The following is a 22219-nucleotide window of genomic DNA, read 5'->3' on the forward strand; positions in this document are numbered from 1 at the left end:
GATGGGTTTAAAATAGCAGCTGACTAGGGGGCTCTGCTCACTCAGGCTGGGCGGAGGGAGGGGTACAAAATGCAGGGCGAGCCTGTGGTGGCAGAGGCCAATGTGACGTTGCACTAGCCTGAGCAGTGCTGTGTGTTCTCCCGGGGAAGCCCTCTCTGGATCACGGGACCCTGGCAGTGGTGGGCTGAACAGGCTCCTGGGTGGGTAGGTGTGGATAATGACCTGTGCTTGCACACAGGTTTCTTGGTGGCTGCAGCAGCAGCCTTAGCGTTTCATGTCCGTCTCTGGTATCCACGCTGATAGCCATGGCTCACGCCCGTCTCTGGAGCTCGTTTAGGCATTGCTCTGAATCTCCTCTCCTTGTGCACCCTGAAACAATGGCTTCTTGCCTCTTAGGCAGTTCCAGACTTTTCCTGGACTCCCTCCCGGCTAGTTGTGGTGCACCAGCCCTCTTCAGGCTGTGTTCACGCAGCCAACCCCAGTCCTCTCTCTGGGATCTGACCTCCGAAGTCTGAGCCTCAGCTACCAGCCCCCACCCACCCAGGCGGGTGAGCAGACAAGCCTCTCAGGTTGATGAGTGGTGTTCGGCACCAATCCTCTGTGGGGGAATCTCTCCACTTTGCCATCTGTACCCCTGTTGCTGAGATCTCCTCCATGGCTCCAAAGCTTCCCCAGCACCAACCCCCATCTCCAGCAGTGAAGGGGCTTCCTAGTGTATGGAAACTTTACCCCTTCTCAGCTCCCTCTCACTGGTGCAGGTCCCGTCCCTATTCTTTTGTTTCTGTTTTTTCTTCTTTCTTTTGCCCTACCCAGGTACGTGGGGAGTTTCTTGCCTTTTGGGAGGTCTGAGGTCTTCTGCCAGTGTTCAGTAGGTGTTCTGTAGGAGTTGTTCCACATGTAGATGTATTTCTGATGTATTTGTTGGGGGGGAGGGGATCTCCACGTCTTACTCCTCTGCCATCTTGAAGGTCTTGTGTGATACGTTTTTTTTGGTTTGTATTTTGTTTGTTTACCTTGGTTCCAGTTCTCAGGAGAAAAATATCTGAATTGCCCACCTCCAAATTTTGTTCCCCTCTACTTAATTCGAAGTGGCCAAGGTTTGGGAATCCTGTGGTAAAAACAGTGCTAACTGTCATTGGGACAAAATGTCTGTTCAGAAAAGGGAGTGCATTCTTTAGGAAGACAGTCTCAAACATGTGCCACAATCCTATGGAGAGGGAATACAACGATCATATAGATTTAAAGTACTTTCAGCTACTGTAACATAGTCTCATGTTAAATTAATCAGTTAAGGCTCTGTTATTTACCAGAATTCATGGCCATTTAGATAGTCTGTCTCCAGAGCCTGATGTCCCTGATAGTATCAACTGACCAGACCTTCAAAAGAACAAACCAAATTTATCCTGAATTCCCTTAACTTATCTGTGTACAGTATATAGTATCTTAACTTCATTCAGAATATGGAAATGGAAAGGTCCTCTGATAATCTAAGTTAATTTGATCCTCCAGACAATCTATGGTTGAACAAAGCATTCTTTGGCAAAGGACATTAAGATGTAGCTGTTAAGATAATCTTAAAATACACGTATACATACACACACACATTTCCAAATACCTAGTTTACACCATAAAACATACACATGTTTGTTTTTAGTTGCTAATAGGAAATGTTTATTCATGAGTGAAGCCAAAAAGAAATTATAAATGCATTTTAATACCTTGATGATAAAATAACACTCCTTCTTTGCACTCTTGTAAGGAATACAGGAAGATATTAGGAAAAATCAGAGGAACAACTTTCTTAGAGTTACCACATCGGGAGCAGCATTCCAGAATCTTTTTATAAAACACATGCAAGTTACCATAGAATGAAATCAATACTATTTCCTGATGGATTTAATGTTCAAATCAAGCAATGATATACTTATATGAATGTGTTTTTATGTAAGAAAAGGAATGATATTTCCATCAAAACCTTTTCATTAACTGGTGTGCCTGTGGATCTACTACCAGGAAAAGAAAGGCAAGGGCAGATCATTAAATTTACTCAGCATTAATCAGTGACATATGTAAGCAGAGGGTAATGTTCTCCTTGCAACAGCCTCCCCAAGCACAGTTTTGTTGGTATGAGAGAATGGAAAAACTGACAACAAAAGAAAATACTTGTCATTGGTCCGTATGTAATTAATATAATCATTTCCCCCTACTCTTTCATTCTTATGGTAAATGTTAATGGAAAGTTAGTGTAAGTTCATGGGTAAAAAATGTACCTTTTATTAATACCAAAATGACATTTGGATGATATTTGTGAGTGATGGCTAAAAAGGAAGGTATTTATAAGTTGACAATAACTAAGCAACTGAATCATGTCAAGTAAGCTAAACAATGTATGCAGTTGCATTGATATAAGTAAAGCATATGAGAAAAACAGGATCTATATTATTAATGTCACTTCTGATGTCACTATTTTAAACTAATCTTTACATACAGTGTTGAAAAAATCAATCTTGGATTTTCAATCAATAGGGAAATGAAATAGTATTAAAATAAACTAAATCATATACATATTATTTATTTCACCAGCAACCCTAGATTGGTTTTACCATATCAGAACTTGTTTCTCATACGTTTATGGTAGTTTAAATGGGAAATGCGTTCCATAAAGAACTATGAATAAATTCATTTATATCTGGTAAATATCTTTTTTTGATTAACATATTTTGAAATTAATAAATCTGAAATACAGAGGATCACCACTTGAAGAATGTAATTTTCAAATTACTGTCAGTTACTAAAAGGCAACTGAATGGTATTTCTTTATATTGGTTATTTACTTCTGACTTTACTTTTGGTGCTTTTTTAAAAATGCCTTTCATTGTAAGTCATCAAATTATCACCCCAGATTGACATCTTTAAAAACTGCACAGCAAAGAAAAAATATTATATTCATACAGTCTACACATTTCAAATTATTACAAAAGTTCAGAAATATTAGAGGTTTTTTGATACCTCTTTCTTACCTGCTTGTGGGCATGGTCATATGAATTAATGTGATTGTCAAACTCCTGATGCTTATAGTACTGCTTGTCACAGAGTTCACAGTAAAAATTGGCCTTCAGATCTTCCAGAGCTTTTGCTATGCTGTTCTCCTTCTCAGCATAATCCTGCAAAATAAAATTTCAAGGAAGGAAGCAATTAGTTTTCCTCTGAGTTTCCATTCTTCTGACAGTTGACAACTTTAGTATAGTAATTAAAATTAAAAATAATATAACTGAGAAAGAGAAAATAAAGCAAATAGCAGCAAACCAAATTAGGAGAAATTATCAGTTAAAGAAAATTAAAGATTAACAGAAGAAGTCAAAATAAATGATGAAAGAATAGTAGAAATATGGAGAGGAAAAACAAATCACAGAAAGAAATAGAAGCTCTTGCTTAAAGAAGTTCCTATGCTATGTTAGCATAGAAAAAATTTTGAAATTCATATAGCTGTTGATTCAACTGTCGATTTCTGGCAATGACTTAGCTAACATAAAAATTTTAAATTCTGAACAACATCTAAAATATGTCCTTTATGAAGAGGTCCATATTGGTATGCAAATATTCAAGATTAGTTTTTTTGTTTGCTTGTTTGCAACTTATTCATCCCAAGTAACTTTCATTTGACTAATGTTTTCATCTTGACCCATATCAATTTAGGTTGAACTTTAAAAAATTCTCTCATCTTTCGAAAATGAGATTCTTTTCTGCAAGTTATTTACCTAAACTGAAAAGACTTAAACTGTATAACAGATGGCTTTCATCATGCTGATAGTAAATAAAGATGACTATACAATCAAACTCCTGAAAATATGAAAAATGCAGTGATTATCATTAGCTTTCATTTACAAAGAATAAAATAGCAAAATGTTTGTAGGTCTTAGGTTTTCTTAAATCTAAATTTACTTGCTATTTCATGCTTCCTTAAATGTTGATGTTGCCAGACATGAATAAACATTACATGTTGAAACACTGCCCAACTCTTTCACTGAAGTGCTGATATAAAGAAGACCTAAACTTCGATCCCTACCTTAGAATATATTACGTTTCTAATTTACATATTGTCTCATGCTCAATTTCTTTAAAATTCAAAATAACTACATATTCAGGCCCCTTATGTGTTACCATAAGACACTCACTTGTTCAGGCACAAGGATTTTGGGATGAAATGGCACAGTCTTCTCTATGTCAATGACAATCGTCCTCTCACTAAATATACAGGCTAGAAAGAACTCATAGTTTGAATGTTTAAATTGCTTCTACAAAATTTGCAAGTGGTTTACTAATTGTAATTTAATAAATGGTTAATACTTTCCTTACTTTATTGTGCTATATATTTGTGTTCACATCATATCATAATATACACCATCATTCATATGTATAACTTGTAGTATATCTTGTAGTAATGCATAATGCATTTGCAATAGTCTGTATATACATAGCCCTCTTTCTCACTTTAAAGACAGTGATTCGTCATTATCTTTGATTAGTTTTACCAACTGCACAGAAAGAGGTGATAAATTGCAAAATCATTCAAATTGTTCATATATGAGTTGTCAATTTGAAAAATTTACCATTTCTCAGCAGATTTGTGAAATATTCCCCATTATTCTTTTTTTTTTTTTTTTTTTTTTTGCGGTACGCGGGCCTCTCACTGTTGTGGCCTCCCCAGACGGGCAGGCTCAGCAGCCATGGCTCATGGGCCTAGCTGCTCCGCGGCATGTGGGATCTTCCCGGACCACGGCACGAGCCCGTGTCCCCTGCATCGGCAGGAGGACTCTCAACCACTGCGCCACCAGGGAAGGCCCCATTATTCTTTTTGATTGCATCCAATATGTTTTTTTAAAAAGTTACTTTAAAAAGATGAAAATGAGTCTCATAGATCTAAACTGCTTACTGAATTTTTACAAAATCTTCAAAATAATACTTTGTGGATTATCCAATTTAAATGAAACAATAATTAAGTAGTATGATTTCATGGCTAAAGCGTACAAAGCAGAGATAAAATTCTAATCAATGTGAGTTTATTATAATGGCAACAGTCTTTGGTTCAAACAGAATTAGTTTTCAAAACAATATTTTAGAATAGTAATTTCTTTGCAAACTAGTTGATTCTCCCCATTAATTATAATTACAGTTAAGCTACTTCCTCTCTCTAAATATTTGGTTATTTCTTATTTTGGTGTAAGGGTTTTTTGTTTGTTTGTTTGTTTTGGGTTTATTTTGTCCTCCTAAGATTGATATTCCTCCAGAGAAGCAATAATTGTTTCTTAAATTTTCATTCCACAAAAGTGGGAAAATTTTGAGGAAAGCAAACTGAGATTCTTAGGTAAATTGCGTTCTTCAAAATCATTAGCCTTAGCCTAGATTTGAAAGGAAAAACAAATTTAAAAATAATAGCTGACATTTATTCAGTGCTTGTTTAGGGTCAGTCACCAATTAAGAGTTTGTATGTATTAACTCATTCAATCATAATTAAAATAATAGAGATGTGTATTCTAGACATTTCCACATTTTACAGGTGAGAGTACTAAATCACAGGAAAGTTCAATATATAGCTCAAGGATATATAATGAATAAATGTGCAGCTCATATTTGAACCCAAATAATCTGATCCATAGCACTCCATTATGTTTAAATTTTTAAGCAGAAAACAAAGTAGAGAGTACAACATAATAACCCCCACATACACATCACTCAGCTTCAATAATTATCACCTTAGGGTCAACTTTCTTTTATTTTATCCTCTCCTACCTCATATCCTTTCCTCTGCCGCAGATAATTTTTAAAGACATTCCTAAGTTCATACAATGTTTTCTGTACATCATTCAGTATGTATCTCTAAAATAGAAGAACTTTTAAAAAACATCATCATGCAATCAGTATCAGACCTAAACAAACAAACAAAGTCCCACAGTCATTCCTTACTATCATCAAATATCCAGTTAGTGTGTTCAAATAACTCTAATTTTCTAATATTTTAAAATAGTTTGTTCAAATAAGGCCCATATGTTACCATCATCTCCTATGATTCTTAGTCTCTTTTGTGCTATAGGTCTTCCCTCTCTTTGTTTTAATCCTCATTGAATTTTAGTTTTCTGAATTTTTTTGATGATACCTCACATTCTGAAAAATGTTCAGAACTATAGAAACATTACAAGAAGATGACAATAAACTCTTATAAAGCCTTCACTTTAATGAAATCATTGTTAATATTTTCACATGTGTTTGCCCTCTTGCTTTATCTCTGTATCTTCCTCTAAGATATTAAAAGAAACATGGCATAGTTGACATTAAGGTTGCAAATAATTTCACAGTAAGAATCATTTTTAGGCTAGAACTTTCAACTTGATATAAACTGCAAGAAGAAGTAAGGGCTGTGTTCTAGAACACATTAGTAGAATAGGAGGACTGGTTATTGAATGTGTCATAAGGAAAAGAGCCATATGTACTGTCATTGATTATACACTTTAAAAAATGTTTGTAAACTGGAGGATCCTGGAAGGTGAGGAAAGGGTAGCTGTTGTGTGTGTGAAGGGGGAGAAGGGGCTTAGGAACCAAGGCTTTCAACGCCAAGAAAAACATTTTTTAAGTTTGTATGTAGACAAAATTAGCCCTCGCTAGGCTGACATGCCCAGTGTCCCTGGGCCCCTCTCCTTCTCCACTGTGGATGGTGTTGAAAGAAGCATGGACTGGTATTGTAAAGCACAATATACACATATTCAACACAGCCATCCCTCTGCAGAAGGTAAGAAATACATTTGAATAAGATGAAAGAGGAACACAGCTGCTCATATATCCTCCTCAACCTCAAGTTTTCCCCTATCAGGCAAACGCATTCTGTTCAATTATGTACACACTTCCGAATGCTCCACTGAGTATGATGGCAGAGAGTGAAGAAGGGGTGAACTTCTTGTAGCTGGTCAAGTCATCCAAGCCCATCACATTTTACATATATATAAAAACAGTAAAGTTTGAATCCTTATTTTCAGGAAAGCAGTATGTAATTCCAAAGTTATAAAGTCAAGAATCTTTTAATATGCAACCTTATCAACTGTGCAGTGCAATAATTTTTGCAGAACAGCGAATTGAAACGGAAGTTAATGGTTTATCCACAGTCACAGGGCCATTCCATCTAGCCTATATTTAAAATGAATAGTATCGAAGTAGAACTTTGAAGGGAGAAAACTTTCTTTTCCAAAATGATGCATTTCATGTTGGCATCTGCGTAACATATTGCGCCAAATGATGGTCAGCCTCTCTTAAAAGTCAACCATAACTCAGTGCCATAGAGTAACCTTCCCTGAGGACTGTGAGCTCCAGGAGGGCAGCAATTCACACCTGCTTTGCTGACTGTGATATCTCCAGAGCTTTTAACAGCTCAGCACTGCCAGACACTTGACAAATAATAATAAATAAAGAATATTAGCACTGCCATTTTTGCTTTGCATGTGTATGAAAAACAAATATAACAGAAACCAGCAGCACTAGAGATACACTATGATTAAAGTAGCTGTGCTCACGTTTGGGCTTGTGGTACCCAGTCATTTGGGGGACATCTTTAGAGCTAATACCAAATTACATATAAATTATCATTGCTAAATAGTAGTTGTAATCATATATTACATCCAATATTTCTGCTAGAAATACTCTATTTAAAGTAGCTAAAATTGCAAAGATATAAATAGATTGGGCACTATTAGTATATAATTATTTTCAATGCTAAAAAATATTTGTATGTAATTAACACTTAAAATACTTTGGAAAATCTCTCTTCTCCTTCTGCCTCTGTCTCTGTCTCTCCTATTGCTCCATCAAGAATAAAAGCATCCTTGTGATTTATATGCAGGATAAATTTCATTATAGTTTCTACAAAGAGAGAAAGCGAAAAAAAGTCTTTGTTAAAATTTGATTGTAATGAAAAGATTAATCAAGGAAGAGATCACAAAACTGTTCTCTTCTAAGAGGATATCTAGATAGAAGACATTTCATCTGGAAATCCATAGTCTACACATTCTATAAAATACCACACATCTGCTGGGCTGTATCCCTTGTTCCAGTTATTACCGAAGTGACAGGTTCTGAGACATTCTCCAGCAGCCTCATGTGGTTCCACTTGACTGCAGTTTGCCCCAGGCTGTGTGGAGGCATCTTTCCCTTACCATCCAGGGGCTTCTCTGACTCATGATATGGGAGCTTGTGGATTCCCACTCAGCACTAATAAATGTACCACCCAGGAGTGCTGAGGAGTTAATACCATTTAGGTCCACCCTTGACCACTGTGGAGGGTAAGAACTCAAGAATAAATTATTTCCCCTTTTATCTACCAGGCAGACACCTCTGAGACACATTTCTAAGATTCCACAGAGATTCCCAGTGAGAAGGAGCACCAGTTACTTGCACTAGTGGCAAACAGTAAGTATATCCTTATATTAGCTTTTCTTATCTGTTCTACTTTTCTGGAACTTCAGTTTTGCTCCCTGGGATCATTCCCCAAATAAATAAACTACTTGTATAGTCGTCTTTGTCCTGGAATTGATTTTTCAGATGAACTGGGAGAAGATTACCAGTTTTTCTGGTACTTTCTATGAATGTCTTTCTGACAAGATACATTTTCTAGAATAATTTTAGATGATATCATTTTTCAGTTCGAAATTCTCTAATAGTACATTGTCATTATCAGAATAAATATTTTTACAATGACCTACAAGTCCTACTCTACGTGTTACTCACACTACATCTCTGTCGTCATCTTCTATCAGTCTTTCTCTCTCTCTCTCACTTTACTTTAACCACCTTTATTTCCTTAAAGTTTTTGAAACTTTCTTAATTATACATTCACTTTGACCCTTGGACTTGTTACTTACTTTCCCTGGAATGTTTTTATAGCAGACGTTTGCATGAAACACTCATTCACTTCTGGAAGATCTCTAATAAAATGTTCTTTCCTCAAAGATGACTTCCCTTATCATCCTTCTAGAAGACAAACACATTATTCTGTATTTTTTCCCTCTTTTATCTTTTTTTTTAATGTTAAGAAGAGAAAGTTTATTCAGGAAGAAAAGAGTTATAGAACACCTTTGGGCCCTGGAGTCTGAAAGCTATATTAACAATAAGGGAGAGATAGGGTATAAATGAAACATGTGGAAAAACTGATGTTATTATTATCTGGTTTAAATCCTTTCCCTATTAGGCAAGAGGGTAACCACTTTCTGGGTGATAAAACTCTATGCTATTGTCTCAAAATATATGTCATTCTGTTCTGAAGGGCTAGGCTCTATTACCTCAAAGGCTAAGGAATGGATAACAAGACAATTCTAAGGAATAGAGAGACAACTAAGGGTTGAGTCAGAAAGTCACAATTTTATCAAAAGTCACAGGTTCAATGAACAGAATTATAGTTTAAAATGTGCATTTAAATGTAAGGTTTTTCCAAGGATTCCACAGAAATGCAAACTCATCTATACCACCATCAAAGGTGAAGGCAGAGACTGACTACTAAAAAGACTGTGTATTGAACAGCATATCCCTAGAGACAGCTCTGGTGAGATAACTCAAGTACAACCTAACAGTAAAGAAAATGTATATTTTAATGTCCACGTTTATAAGAATGGGAGCAAATAAAACTGTTTTTCAAAATTGACAACTTCTTTCAGAATTACAATAGTTTCAAGGCAAGAGGGTTCATTCATAAGGTTTTATCTACTTCCATGCTGTGATTATTTAGCTGATAACAACCACTGGATAAACAGTATGATTTCTAACCTTAGGACCTGTTCAGGTAAAAGAAGTATGGATCCCTAAGCCTCAGTCAAAGTATAATCTTGCCTATCTCACTTGGCTATCTTCCTCCTCATCAAGACAATGTCTCTTTGGAGACATCTGTTTCTTTTCCATCCATGGATCCTACTGGAAGCCCTGGCCTATGGCTAGTCCTTTTTAGACCCTCTGGCTAATTTAAGCTAGTATTTAGTACAACTTGAGGCAATACCAGAAGACTGAGTTAGAATTTTCTATTCATATTTGGAGAAGTCTGAGGGACAGCATGTTTTAATAGTCGGCTGAAAGTTAACAGCACACTGCTGTCTCCCTGTGCAGAAAGCAAGGCTGTGGGGAAATCTCATTTCGAGGCAGAAAATGTATATCAGGTGTACTGAAGCTGAATGCTATCTGAGGTGCATAGTACTCTAGTTCAAATATAGATAGATAGATAGATAGATAGATATAATGTCATTCATATATATAAAATTCCAACAAGGGGCTTCTATATTAGTAGATTCCACAAAGGGTCCCAGTGTAGAATATGAGTGGTAGTAATTTAGAGTACTTTGTTCATTTTAGAAATCTCTTGAATTGACAGGCAACAGCCATTTTCTCTGAGAGGTAGGAGAAAGACATAGAATGGTGGCCTGGTGCATACGTTATGTCTCAGTTGTGAGAGTAATCTAAAGGAAGACAGAGCAGTTTCTCTAGTAAATTGTCCCAGTGATTTTCCTAACTTAGGTTCTCCCAGAAATAGACACCGAGACAAAGAGGTGAGATCAAGGGGTTTATTTGAGATCTCAGGAAACAATAGTAGAAGTTGATAAAGATCTCTGGTTTCAGCTCTGACATGTACAGAGCTTGAAAGTCATCACTCTTGTCCTCACAACAAGAATAATCTATGGAAAATGAAAATCAATTATTTTTCTTGGAACTGTCAAAGAACAGAAGCCACAGGGCAAAATACCACTTCGAAATCTGAAGAGACAGGCACATTCAGAGATAGATCAACTAGCATCTGCTTACTTGGCCTAGAATCTGCTGAGCCACGAGCTGCTAGGAACTCTCAAATGTTAACTTTGATGAATTTCCATGGGCTGATTACACAGTGTGTGAGACAGAAACCTAGTGTGAGAAAGAAACTCTTGGTGGCTGCAATCTTATAGGGACCACCAAACAGGCTTTCCTTTCATGAACTTCACCAGGTTTTCAATTTGAGAAAGCGTCCCTTGTGTCCATGGAAGGTGAATGAGAAGAATAACTGTTGTGAAATAAGCCAAGAACCTTCTCTATAACTGAAGACTACTCCCAAAGGACAGAGTATTTCCACATCTCAATTGAAAGACCTTATTCCATCCAAGGAAGGAATGTGCTCTCCCTACAATCTTTCTGTATCACATAAGTTGTAGGGGCACAATTGTCAACACAGGTCATGGCTTTGAGTAAACAGAGTGAGAATTCTATAGCTGAAAGATGGAGTGGGGGGCCTGGGGTGAGAGAAAAGAAAGAAGCTTTACCACAGGAGAACCATATATGATGGTCACAGCTCTGAGACACAGACACCTTAAAGGATTAATGTCTAATCAAAAGGTTTAGGAATACTCCCTCTCTCTCACACTTCACCAACCCAGCTATAGGGCTCCAGTGTAATAGTGGATTAGCTCTGAAAAGATGGCAGGATACTCTCTCTGAGGAGGTGTATACAGAAGAGTAGAAAATTAAACAGGCACATACAATCAAGGGCAGTGGAGGAACTCCAGGCTTCTTGGGCTTATAACTACAGAAAACAGACACAGTCCAACGCTTAGACAGATTAATAGAAATATTCACAATAAACGTCTGTTTATCTCAGGGCCTATTATTTGATACATGTCTAGCTTTCAATAAAAAATTACAAATCATCTTAAAAGATAACAAAAAACAGTCTGAAGGGAAAAAAACAACCACTAGAACAAGCCTTGGATCTCAGATACTACCTAGATGTTGGAATTATTGGGGAACTCAAAAGAACTCTGATTAATGCATTAAGGTCTCTAATGGAAAAGTAGACAACATGCAAGAGTAGATGGGTTATGTAAACAAAGAAATGGGAATTCTGTGAAAGAATCAAAGGAAAATGCTAGAAATAAAAAAACACTCTAAACCTGCTATATTAAAAAAAAAACACTCTAACTGAAATGAAGAATGCTTTCAGTGGACTCATCAGTAGACAAGGTACAGCTGAGGAAAGTGAACTTGAAGATGTGCCAATATAATCTTACCAAATTGAAATGCAAAGAGGAAGGAAGGAAAGAAGAAACCAGAACAGAAGGACATCCAAGAACTATGGGCTAATACCACAAGGTATAACATAAGTGTATTTGAAATACCAGAAGGAGAAGAGAGAGAGATTGGAGCAGAAGAAATATTTGAAGCAAAAATGGGTGAATTTTTTCCTAATTAACAGCAGATGCCAAATTACAGATCTAGGAAGCTCAGAGAACACCAAAAGGATATAAATAACAATACAACAACAAACATCTAGACATATCATATTTATACAGCAGAAAGACAAAGAGAAAATCTTCAGATTTTGCCTTTATCAGATAAACAAAAACTCATCAAATTAATCATCAACAAATCTTCCCTGTAAGAAACATTGAAGGGAGTACTTCAGGAAGAAAAGTATATAGGAAAAGTGTTATAGTAGGAATAAATTAAGGTAAAATGGATATATCTAAATTTACTTAAAAGTTAACTTTGTTTTTAAAACAATAATACCAAAACTGAATTGGGTAGTTATAGCATATAAATAAGTAAAATGAATCACAGCAATGTCAGAAAGGACAGGGGAATAAGAATACTCTCTTAAAAGGCACCTACACTACATATGAAATGGTATAGTGGTATGTAAAGGTGGACTTAGATTAGTAAATATGTATGTTATAAACTCCAGATAGACCACTAAAAAAATATTAAAATGAAGTATAATGATACAATGAGAGGAGATAAAATTGAATCATATACATTGTTCAATTAAAACATGAAAAGTCAGAAAAAGACCAGGAGAGAGAGAAAAAAAGAACAAATTTAACAAATAGAAAACGATGACAAACATGGTAGTTATTACATCAATTATATCAATAATCACTTTAATTACATCGATTATAAGATAAAAACTGTCACAGTGGATAAAAAAAACATGTTATGTATCATCTACAAGAAAGCTGCTTTAAATATAAAGACTCAGGATAAAAGTTAAGGAGTGGAAGTCAGTAAACATTATGTTACGAAGGAGGTTGCTACAGAGGGAAATGAAGCTTGTTCATGGTGGAAACTCTGGACCCTAGTGGAGAACACAAACCTCAGAGTTTTGTATTCATGGAGTCAGGGGGCCATGTTATTTATCTAACAAATCCTTTTGAGTACTGGTCTATGGCAGTTTCCAGAGGGCATTTACACCCGGCACTATATATATATATATAACACTATACATATATTACAAACATATGTATGCATATACATACATATATATATATATATATATTCACTACTTGTAATTATATTATGTATCTGTTGTAATTTCTCACCATTATACATTCTATGAAGGCAAGATCTTTATATTCTTTGTTCATTGTCATATCCCCAATGCCTAAAAGAATGCCTAGGACAAACAGGTGTTTAAAAAACATTTCTTTAATAAATGAATGAATAAACTATATTTTTGGAGGTTGTACATATCATTTATTGTTTATAGTCTTGAACCATGTTAGTGGTGTGCACTATTTGACTGGATAGAGAAAAAAAACATGTTTGAAATACCCAAAACAAACATATTAGTTTTCTACTGTGATTAATACTCATAATCCTTGCTATCTAAGCACATGTGCAAAATTCAGTGCATTCTATACAATAATTTTCTGAAGGATGATTTGTAACACTGTAATATAAATCAACACCATCAATTCTACATGAAGTTATGGCTCATTCTTTGGTCTTCGGCAATAGAGAGAAGAAATGATGCACCCAGAGGTAAAAATATCTGCCCTTCATGATTAGCAAAAACTAGTTTCAGGTAGTGTAAAACATAAGTATCTTCATTCAACAATTATTTATGGAGTGCCTATAGGTATTATGTACATCCTAGAGACACAATATGTGTAAAAGAAATCTGTTTTCTATTAACACCACTATGATGAAGATGCAAAAGGACAGCTTTTGTTTATTATTATTATATATATATATATATATGTTTTATAATAATTTAGACTTCTAAAGAAGGTTATTGTGGGTGCACAGTGGTAGGCAAATTCTTCCATTGAGGGCATAAGTAGGGTCTTTCAAATAATGCCTAATTCATTGAAAACTGAATAGGTGTCAGTGGATGAAAGAAGGGTGCAGTGTATTATATATTCCAGAAAAATAATTATATATAGAGCCATGAAATATTAGAATTTTGAAAAATTGCAAGCCACTTGGTGTGGCTGGAGAATTTGGTACATGGTGCGCAGCAGGAACTATAATTGGTGGCAACAATAGAAAGGTGAGGCAGAGGTCAGATCATGAAGACATCTTACTTCTATGTATGCTAAGAAGTCTGAATGTTTATAAAAGTTGATGGGAAGTTATTAAAGATTTTTAAGCAAGGAAATAAGCTGATCAGATTTGCATTTAGGAAACAGATATGACTACAAAGTAGAGAATGAAAGAAGTATGAAGTTAAGACTGGACGTTAGGATAGTATTTTCCAGATGGGAAAAGGTAAAATCCTTAACAGAAAGAGCAGCAACCAGGGCAGAGATGATGCGAAGGCACTGAAAGATGTGAGACAGCACCACAAGAGATTTTCACTGGTGATATGAAGGATACAGAAGAGAATGGTTCCAGTTGGGTGATGGAGATGGAAGCCAAGTTCTTCCATAGCAATGAGTGACTGGAAGGTAAGAAGTAGATATTCTGAGTATCTTTCTTTAAAAGGGAAAGAAATTAGCTCCTCATTTCTGAGATGACCATTTTGTTGAATCATTGGAATTGTTCTCGAGTTTTTCACCAAGACAAATTCCCTAGAGCCTAGATATGAGTTATTTAATATTTTCTGTTATGCAGATTTAATTTCTTTCAATTATAATGTTTTCCTATATGTCAGGTTTTTTTCTGTTTTCATTGTTAGCTACTTTAAACATAGCATTATACAATAGATCAAAAATTCAGATCTATGGTTTTATTATTATGTAATAATAACATTGAAAGGAAATGATAAACATTTTGAAATTCAAAGTACCCTGAAGCTTGTAATACCCATTCAGTAAAGATAGCCAGTCTCCCTCTAGTAACCTGAACTAGAAGGGTCCATGACTAAATTCAGCAAGGCTACTTAGAAGCCAAGATGGTATTATGAGTTCTTTTGGATTAGATGAGAAATTTGTACATATTCTAATTGTACTGCATTTTGAGAATGGAAGATCTAAGAAGTTTTGCATATTTATTAAAAGATACATTATTTTAAAAGATGGTCACATGGAAAAGAGGACATAAAAAGAGCTCCTAAGAGTGTATGTATATGTGTATATTGCATACAGATATGTATAAACCACAGATTTCAAAAAATGAAAAAGATGGATACTGAATTCATTTTAGACTAGTTCTACTTCTTCCTAAAGTCATACAGTTCTTTCTTTCCTTTTTTTTTTTTTTTCATTTCCTGCCTACAAAATGATACTGCCTTGCTGAGAACAAAATAAGGTAAAATAATAGTCTTTGAAACTTTTAGCCTTATACATTTTTAGAAAACATTTTCTCAAAAAGCAAGCATGACACTGTAGGTGTCCCATCAGAGGAGTTCCCCAGATGCCTTGCAAAGATCATAATGCAACCATAGCCTCCATAATAAGAGGAATAATATATGGAGACCTGATGTCTCTCCCATTAGTGCCAGCAGCCTCTGCCCCTGTGGTTAATTCTGCTTTGTCTTGAACTCCAAATGGGAGTCATATTCTGTGGATTTGATACATTGTAAGCACAGCAGGGAAAGCCCATTTGAAAATAATCATATGTTTCAGGTATCCAAAAGAAAAGGGACATTTTGCAAAGAGCAGCATTTTAACTTGAAAAACATACAACTAAAATTTGGGTGGAGAAGGGAAGGACATTAACATGTATTGATTGCCTCAAATGAGCACTACACTCAGATTATCTCAGGCCTGACAATATTAATCCTCAGATGAATATTATTAGCCCCATTTTACATATGATGAAAATGAGACTAGAAGGGTAAGGATAAATGGCCTGCAATCTTATACCATGCAGTGGTGAGTCTGACTTTGTTGGCTCTTGCTGAGCTACCCACGAACTTTCTTTCCATGCCTGACATTGTTTTCTGTTAGGAGGAATCAATAGTGGCCTAAAAGAATTAAACAGCAAAAAGATATTTGTGAAACACAGATTTTAAAAGAAATTAAAAGTGTAAGAAGAAAGTATATTTTGTTAAAATACAAATTTAATTAAAATTTAAACATATGATAATGTAAAACACTTAATACTACTTGAATTATTTAGTGAGCATATAACATAAAATATGAGAATGCTAGTTTGAATAACAAAATGAGAAGGATATGATTCTTCAATGATCAATGCTCTGAACAATGTAAGAAATGGGGAAGGAAGTGACCATGTAACCTACATAAAACCTTAAGCCATGTGGATTCATCACTCACTGGGTAAAGTTTATACTCTAGTTTCTAATATGGGGGAAAAAACTATGAAAACAATGTTTTTGATATATTCAATTTCTAGAAAATATAATATGAGTGCATTTTAAGAACAAATAGTGAATTACCTAGTCAATATTGAAATTTTTCTACCATTGAGATAATGCCTCTGTTTTTTATTTTAAAAATCCCATGCTTCTGATTATGGCTGTAATTTGATAAAGGTGTCTGTAGGGTTCATACTCATGCTAGGACAAACCATTTGAATAAGGCAAATAGAAAGTATATCAAAATGTTATAAATTATATTTAATGAGAATATGAACTTATATATTCCAGGATAGCCTATCCTTTGATATGACTTTGTGGAAGAAAAATTCAATTAACAAAATAGAGAAACTTTCCAGAGATATCTTCAGAATAAATAATCACAATACTAATAACCATGAATATTTCTATATTACTTACTGCATGCCAGGATCACTTCAGGGTACTTCGTACATATCACATCATGTAATTCTCACAACTTGATGTGCTTGGTCCTATTATTATTGCTGACTCACATATGAAGGCACTGGGACACATAGAATTTAAAAACTTGCCCAAGGTCATACAGTTAGTGGGTGGCAAAATCTGAATTTGAACATAGGCAGATTGATTGAATCTATGTGCAATCAATTTGAACATAGGCAAGCTGGCTCCAGTGTTGTGCTATAATGATGGAAGCTGATGACAATGAATTATAATAACAAAAAGCAGCACAATTCATGATTGCCCAAATGACTGTACTCTAGGACTAAAAATGAGATCATAAGAACAGTAATAAAAAACGTATTTTTGTTTTAAATTCCTACCTGCTATTTCGGTAGCCTTGACTCCCTGGAAATTCCCCCCATAGAGGACCTCCTGTGTGCTCAGGCACACTCTTTTTCTCCACTACCCAGTCCTGCCTCCAGAAATGTCTGCTGCTAGGGCTCCGCTGCCCACGGAGCCGTGTGTCCAGCTTTTTCCTGCTCTTCTTCCCCAGGCAGGCTCCCAAAGGCCCTGGTGAGCATACTAAGGGCAATAACTCCCATCATGACCAAAGCCACTGTGGAGGCCTCCGCTGCTGTGATTAGAGCAGAGTCAGATGTCCCAGGCACCCCATAAATGTACAAATGTTTTTATATCTTGTAAAATATGTTCTGAGCTTTTATCTACAAATTTTTTTTTAATGCATAGATGACATTCAAATACAAGTAAGTATTTACAAGGAAATTCTACATGAAAAGTATATAACATAATATTTTTCTTCAGACCATTTTTGTTTTTTCTAATTTACAACATTTTAGAATATTAAATCTTTCTGTAGAAAATTGTTATAAACCTAGCTCTCTCTGTCTCTGTCTCTCTCTGTCTTTAGGAATAGTCACCACTAGGATTATATCTTTTATTATATTAGTATGTGCCACAAATGATTTTAACCTCTCTTTTTAAATACCAAGACTATCAGACTGAAAAATCATAGAAGTCTGAAAAAAAAATATGAGAATGGTAGTCAATATGAAATGTGAAGTGAATACTATTTCTAAAAGAACATAAATGATTATATCTGATGTAACCATAAGAAACATTAAAATAAATCAAACTAAGGCTGGAACATATGGTATAATTTGGAGACTGAATTAGGTAATGTTTTACCTCTTAAGCTATATTATTCAGGACACAGAGGTGATTACCCAGTTCCGTGCTTGACCTACTGTTTACCAAGGAGTATGCTAGATTCTTTGCTTACGAAGAAGGATAAACAGGGTTCCTGGAATAGAGGAATATGAGAGCTAGTGAGCTAGAGGGCCAATTAAAGAGATGGTGTCAACCTAGTAACATGAAGTGCTATAGTAAAGATTTCACAGGATCCTTTGGAGTACTTCAGGGTCAAGGGACGCTTCTGGAGAAGTTGACAACTGAACTGAGCTGCAAAGAAGCAGTAGCAATTATCTAAGAAAAGAAATGTCTGAAGAGGTTCCCCGCAAAAAGAGATACAATGTACATAGTCACAGAGGCTTGAACAAACTTGCTGAGGTCAGGGAACAAAAGCAGGACGACATTATTAGGGTTTAAAGTACTAGGCAGACTGTATAAAAAAAAGCACAGAGAAGGAGGTAAAAGCATGATCACAAAGTGTGTGGCACACAAAGGAGTTGGCAGTTGTTTGGGTTACTTATGATAATTAAGAAGAGATTGGGAATAGGGAAGCTTGTTAAAACAGCTTTACAATTGCTCAAGCAGAGATGGTGACAGCTTGTGTCACAAAACCTATAGGTTAAAAATTTTTTTTCCATTCTAAGATCAAAAGTCACATTGATTTTAATAAAACAATTCTATCATATATCTATACTTAAATAATTTATAAAGAATGAGTTTATCAAATCTTACTTTGAGGACTCCATCTAAAAGTTCTATAGAATTAATGTATATAGTCACTGATTTTAACCATAAATCCCCACTATAAATCAACTCTACTTATTAATTTTCTCTCTGAAGCACTGACTCTACCTCTTGCCCTCCATGAGTTATTACCCAGTGTCTGTAACTGGACGTGTGCACAAGCAGCTCCCCCAGCTTTGTGAACATGGATGGATTTCTGGCCTGGGTGGCTGCCCCTGCTTAGGAAGCTCCTTATTTTCAGTAACAGGCATCCCATGAAGAACAGCCTCTGCCACACTGTCACTCATTGTCTGTCCTTGTTTTCTTTCCTCAGGAGATATTTCACTGTTATTAAACAACTATAGTGTGCTAAGAACCATGCTAGGCATTTCTGAATTATTCCTTGTGAAAATCCTCCAGGATAGGTATTCTTATTCCTAATTTATAGATTAGGGGAAGGAGACACAAAGAGATTAAGAAGCTCTTCCAAATTTCAGAGGTACTGGGTAGCAACATTAAGATTTAAAACCACATCTGGTTATCCCAGCTTTGAAGCCCTGACCATTAATTTATAAGCCTGAAGGTATGCAGTTCAATTTAACTCAAAAAATTGAGTACCTGCTATGTGTTAAGAACAAAAGAAGGTGTGGAATGCAAACATGAAAACCAAATAGTTCCTTTCTCAGCAAACTAGTAGGGTAGGAGAAAATCCGGGGAGATGGTTATAATACCATGCCATAACTACTATCAGACCACAAATGAGAGAGAAATCATTCATGTAACTCAACAAGGCAAAAAAAAAAAAAAAAAAATCAGGGAAGAATGAAAAGAGATGGCAGCAAGTGGAACTTTAAAGAATTAACAGACTCCAGCTAAGGGGGAGAACATTTGTCAGAAAGAACAGTAGGAATTAAGACATGAACCTGAAAATTCCTGGAGTGTGCTGGGAATGGCAAGTTGTTGAGAGCTGCAGAGAGTTTGTGAAGAAATACTCAGAAAACAAAACTGGGGAGACCCCCTGGTCTGAGGCTGGGAAGGCTTGTATGTCATGATAATATAGAAGATCTTTGTTCTATAGACAATGGGAAGCCATCAGAAGTTTTAAACTGGAAAAATAAATTGATTAGAGCCATCTGGGCAGGTAATATATAATAACTCCCTCAACACTTCTTTCTTCAAGGTAATTTTTAAAATGAAAATGTATCCTTAAGATAATTCAATATATATATGTGAAAATCATTTTTTTGACTATGGTTTCAAACTTAATTCATTCTATTGTCAATGGACAGAAAGTGTGTCATAATAATTGCAGTTCAAGGGAGGGGAAGTAACAGAGAGGAGCTAAGTGCTTCCTCATCTTTGGGTTCAGTTGCATCCAACATTTTTTTTTGCAAGCAGAATGAATGGATAGCTCATATGCTTAAGTTTTATTTTCCTTTTATATCAATACATCATCTTCAAAAAATTTCATGTGTCTTCCTCAGCAGAGCATGATTTTACAGTTTTATGTTTTAAATTAGAAGGGAAAAACACTGAAAGCAATTCTTTGATGAGCAAATCATTAAGTAATGTTACTATTATATGACCCAATCTCTTTATTTTAAAGAGGAAGACATAGGGCCTCCCTGGTGGCGCGGTGGTTGAGAGTCCGCCTGCCGATGCAGGGGATGCGGGTTCGTGCCCCGGTCTGGGAGGATCCCGTGTGCCGCGGAGCGGCTGGGCCCGTGAGCCATGGCTGCTGAGCCTGCGCGTCCGGAGCCTGTGCTCCGCAACGGGAGAGGCCACGGCAGTGAGAGGCCCGCATACCACAAAAAAAAAAAAAAAAAAAAAAAAAAGAGGAAGACATAAATCTAGAGATGTAAAAGGATTTTTCAAAGGTCATTATGTCTCTCTAGTTACATAGCTCCAAAGGGCTCTCAGTTATTCATTCACTAAATAAATATTTACTAAATGCTTATACTATGAGGTACTCTCCTCCTCAACAGCATCCTTGAATATTTTCCAACAACCCCAATAATAAATTTTCCTCTTAAAGTGAGGCAGAGAGAACCAATAAACTTTGCCTCTTGTCAACTTACAAGAAAAGTAAACAAGAACACAATACTTTTGTCAAGGCAATAGACTATAAAACATAATAGTTATGAAGAAGTTTTAAAGAAGAGAAAATAGTTATAAAGCAGAAAGAAGGTATGAAATGCCTGAAATTTTCCTGATAAAGGTATTTGTTTTTCTTTTTACTTTTTTTTTAAAAGAAATTCTGCTAGTTTATTTGCTAGGTTTCCATCTTAGAAAAATAAGACACTTATCCCATAATGTCCCCAGTGAGTTAAGAGAGTTGTGATTGTGTTACCAAACACTCACAGTTTCTGACCTGTGTAATGGAAGAGTCAGAACTTCTCCCCATTTTGACTACAGGGACTGAATTGTGAGGTATAGGTAACCTTTTTTCTTTGCCAGCTTTTGCTTACCAAGCAGCAATGAGATCTTGGGTCCTCAAACTATCAGAGGTCTGGAAGAAGATGAATTAAGAAATATTGCTTAGTGTTACATTTGTTGTGAAGAAAAGATCAATGAAATCTTTTGCTCCAGTCTATTCCTTAGTATTTTGAATTTTCCTCTCACTGAAATATAAAAAATGGAGAAAAAGTTATATGTTTTCCTTGTCTTCATGGAGCTTACAATCTGGTGGGGTTGGATGAACAATAAAGAAGAAAATAAGCACAAAATTACAAGCATATAAAATAGTTACAAACCATGTTATGTTTTCTAAAGAAAAAACAAGAGGCTGTAAGGGAGAAAAATGTTAAACCAGACAGATATGAGGAAACAGCAAAGATTAATGCAGAATTAAATAAATAGAAAATAGATAAATCACAGACAAAATCCCCAAAAAATTAGTTCTTTGAAAAAAAATCAATGAAATTGGCAAACTTTTAGTTAGATTTACCAAGAAAATGGAGAAGAGGATCAAATTACTAAATCAGGAATGAAAGAGAAGACATCACTATCAGTTTACAGAAATATTAAATTTACGAAGTCATACAATATGTCAACATATTAGGTAACTTTGCGGAAATGGACAAATCTCGTGAAGACACAAACTGCTACAACTCACTCAAGAAGAAATAGAAAATTCGGATATATGTAAAACATAAAAAGAGATTAATTAGTAATTTTCAAACAATGAACAACGAAAAGCCCAGACTCCAATGGTCTCTTGGTGAAGGCTACCGAACATTGAAAGAATTAACACCACTTCTTCACAAACTGTTCCAGAAAATTGAAGAGAAGTGAAAACTTCCCAACTTACTGCATGAGGCCAGTATCACT

General features: G+C 35.5%; 1 protein-coding gene across 1 annotated transcript in view; it reads right to left on the minus strand.

Annotated features, from left to right (window-relative positions):
- Positions 1 to 22219, minus strand: part of ZNF804A (zinc finger protein 804A) — a gene marked incomplete at both ends in the record, with an annotated part of 288083 nt that overhangs the window by 53845 nt on the left and 212019 nt on the right. The window contains one exon of the mRNA XM_079709990.1: positions 3021 to 3164. Coding sequence (XP_079566116.1) covers positions 3021 to 3164 — 144 coding nt within the window. The remainder of the gene's footprint in view (positions 1 to 3020; positions 3165 to 22219) is intronic.

Source organism: Hyperoodon ampullatus (assembly GCF_949752795.1).
Source record: "Hyperoodon ampullatus genome assembly, chromosome: 8".
NCBI lineage: Eukaryota > Metazoa > Chordata > Mammalia > Artiodactyla > Ziphiidae > Hyperoodon > Hyperoodon ampullatus.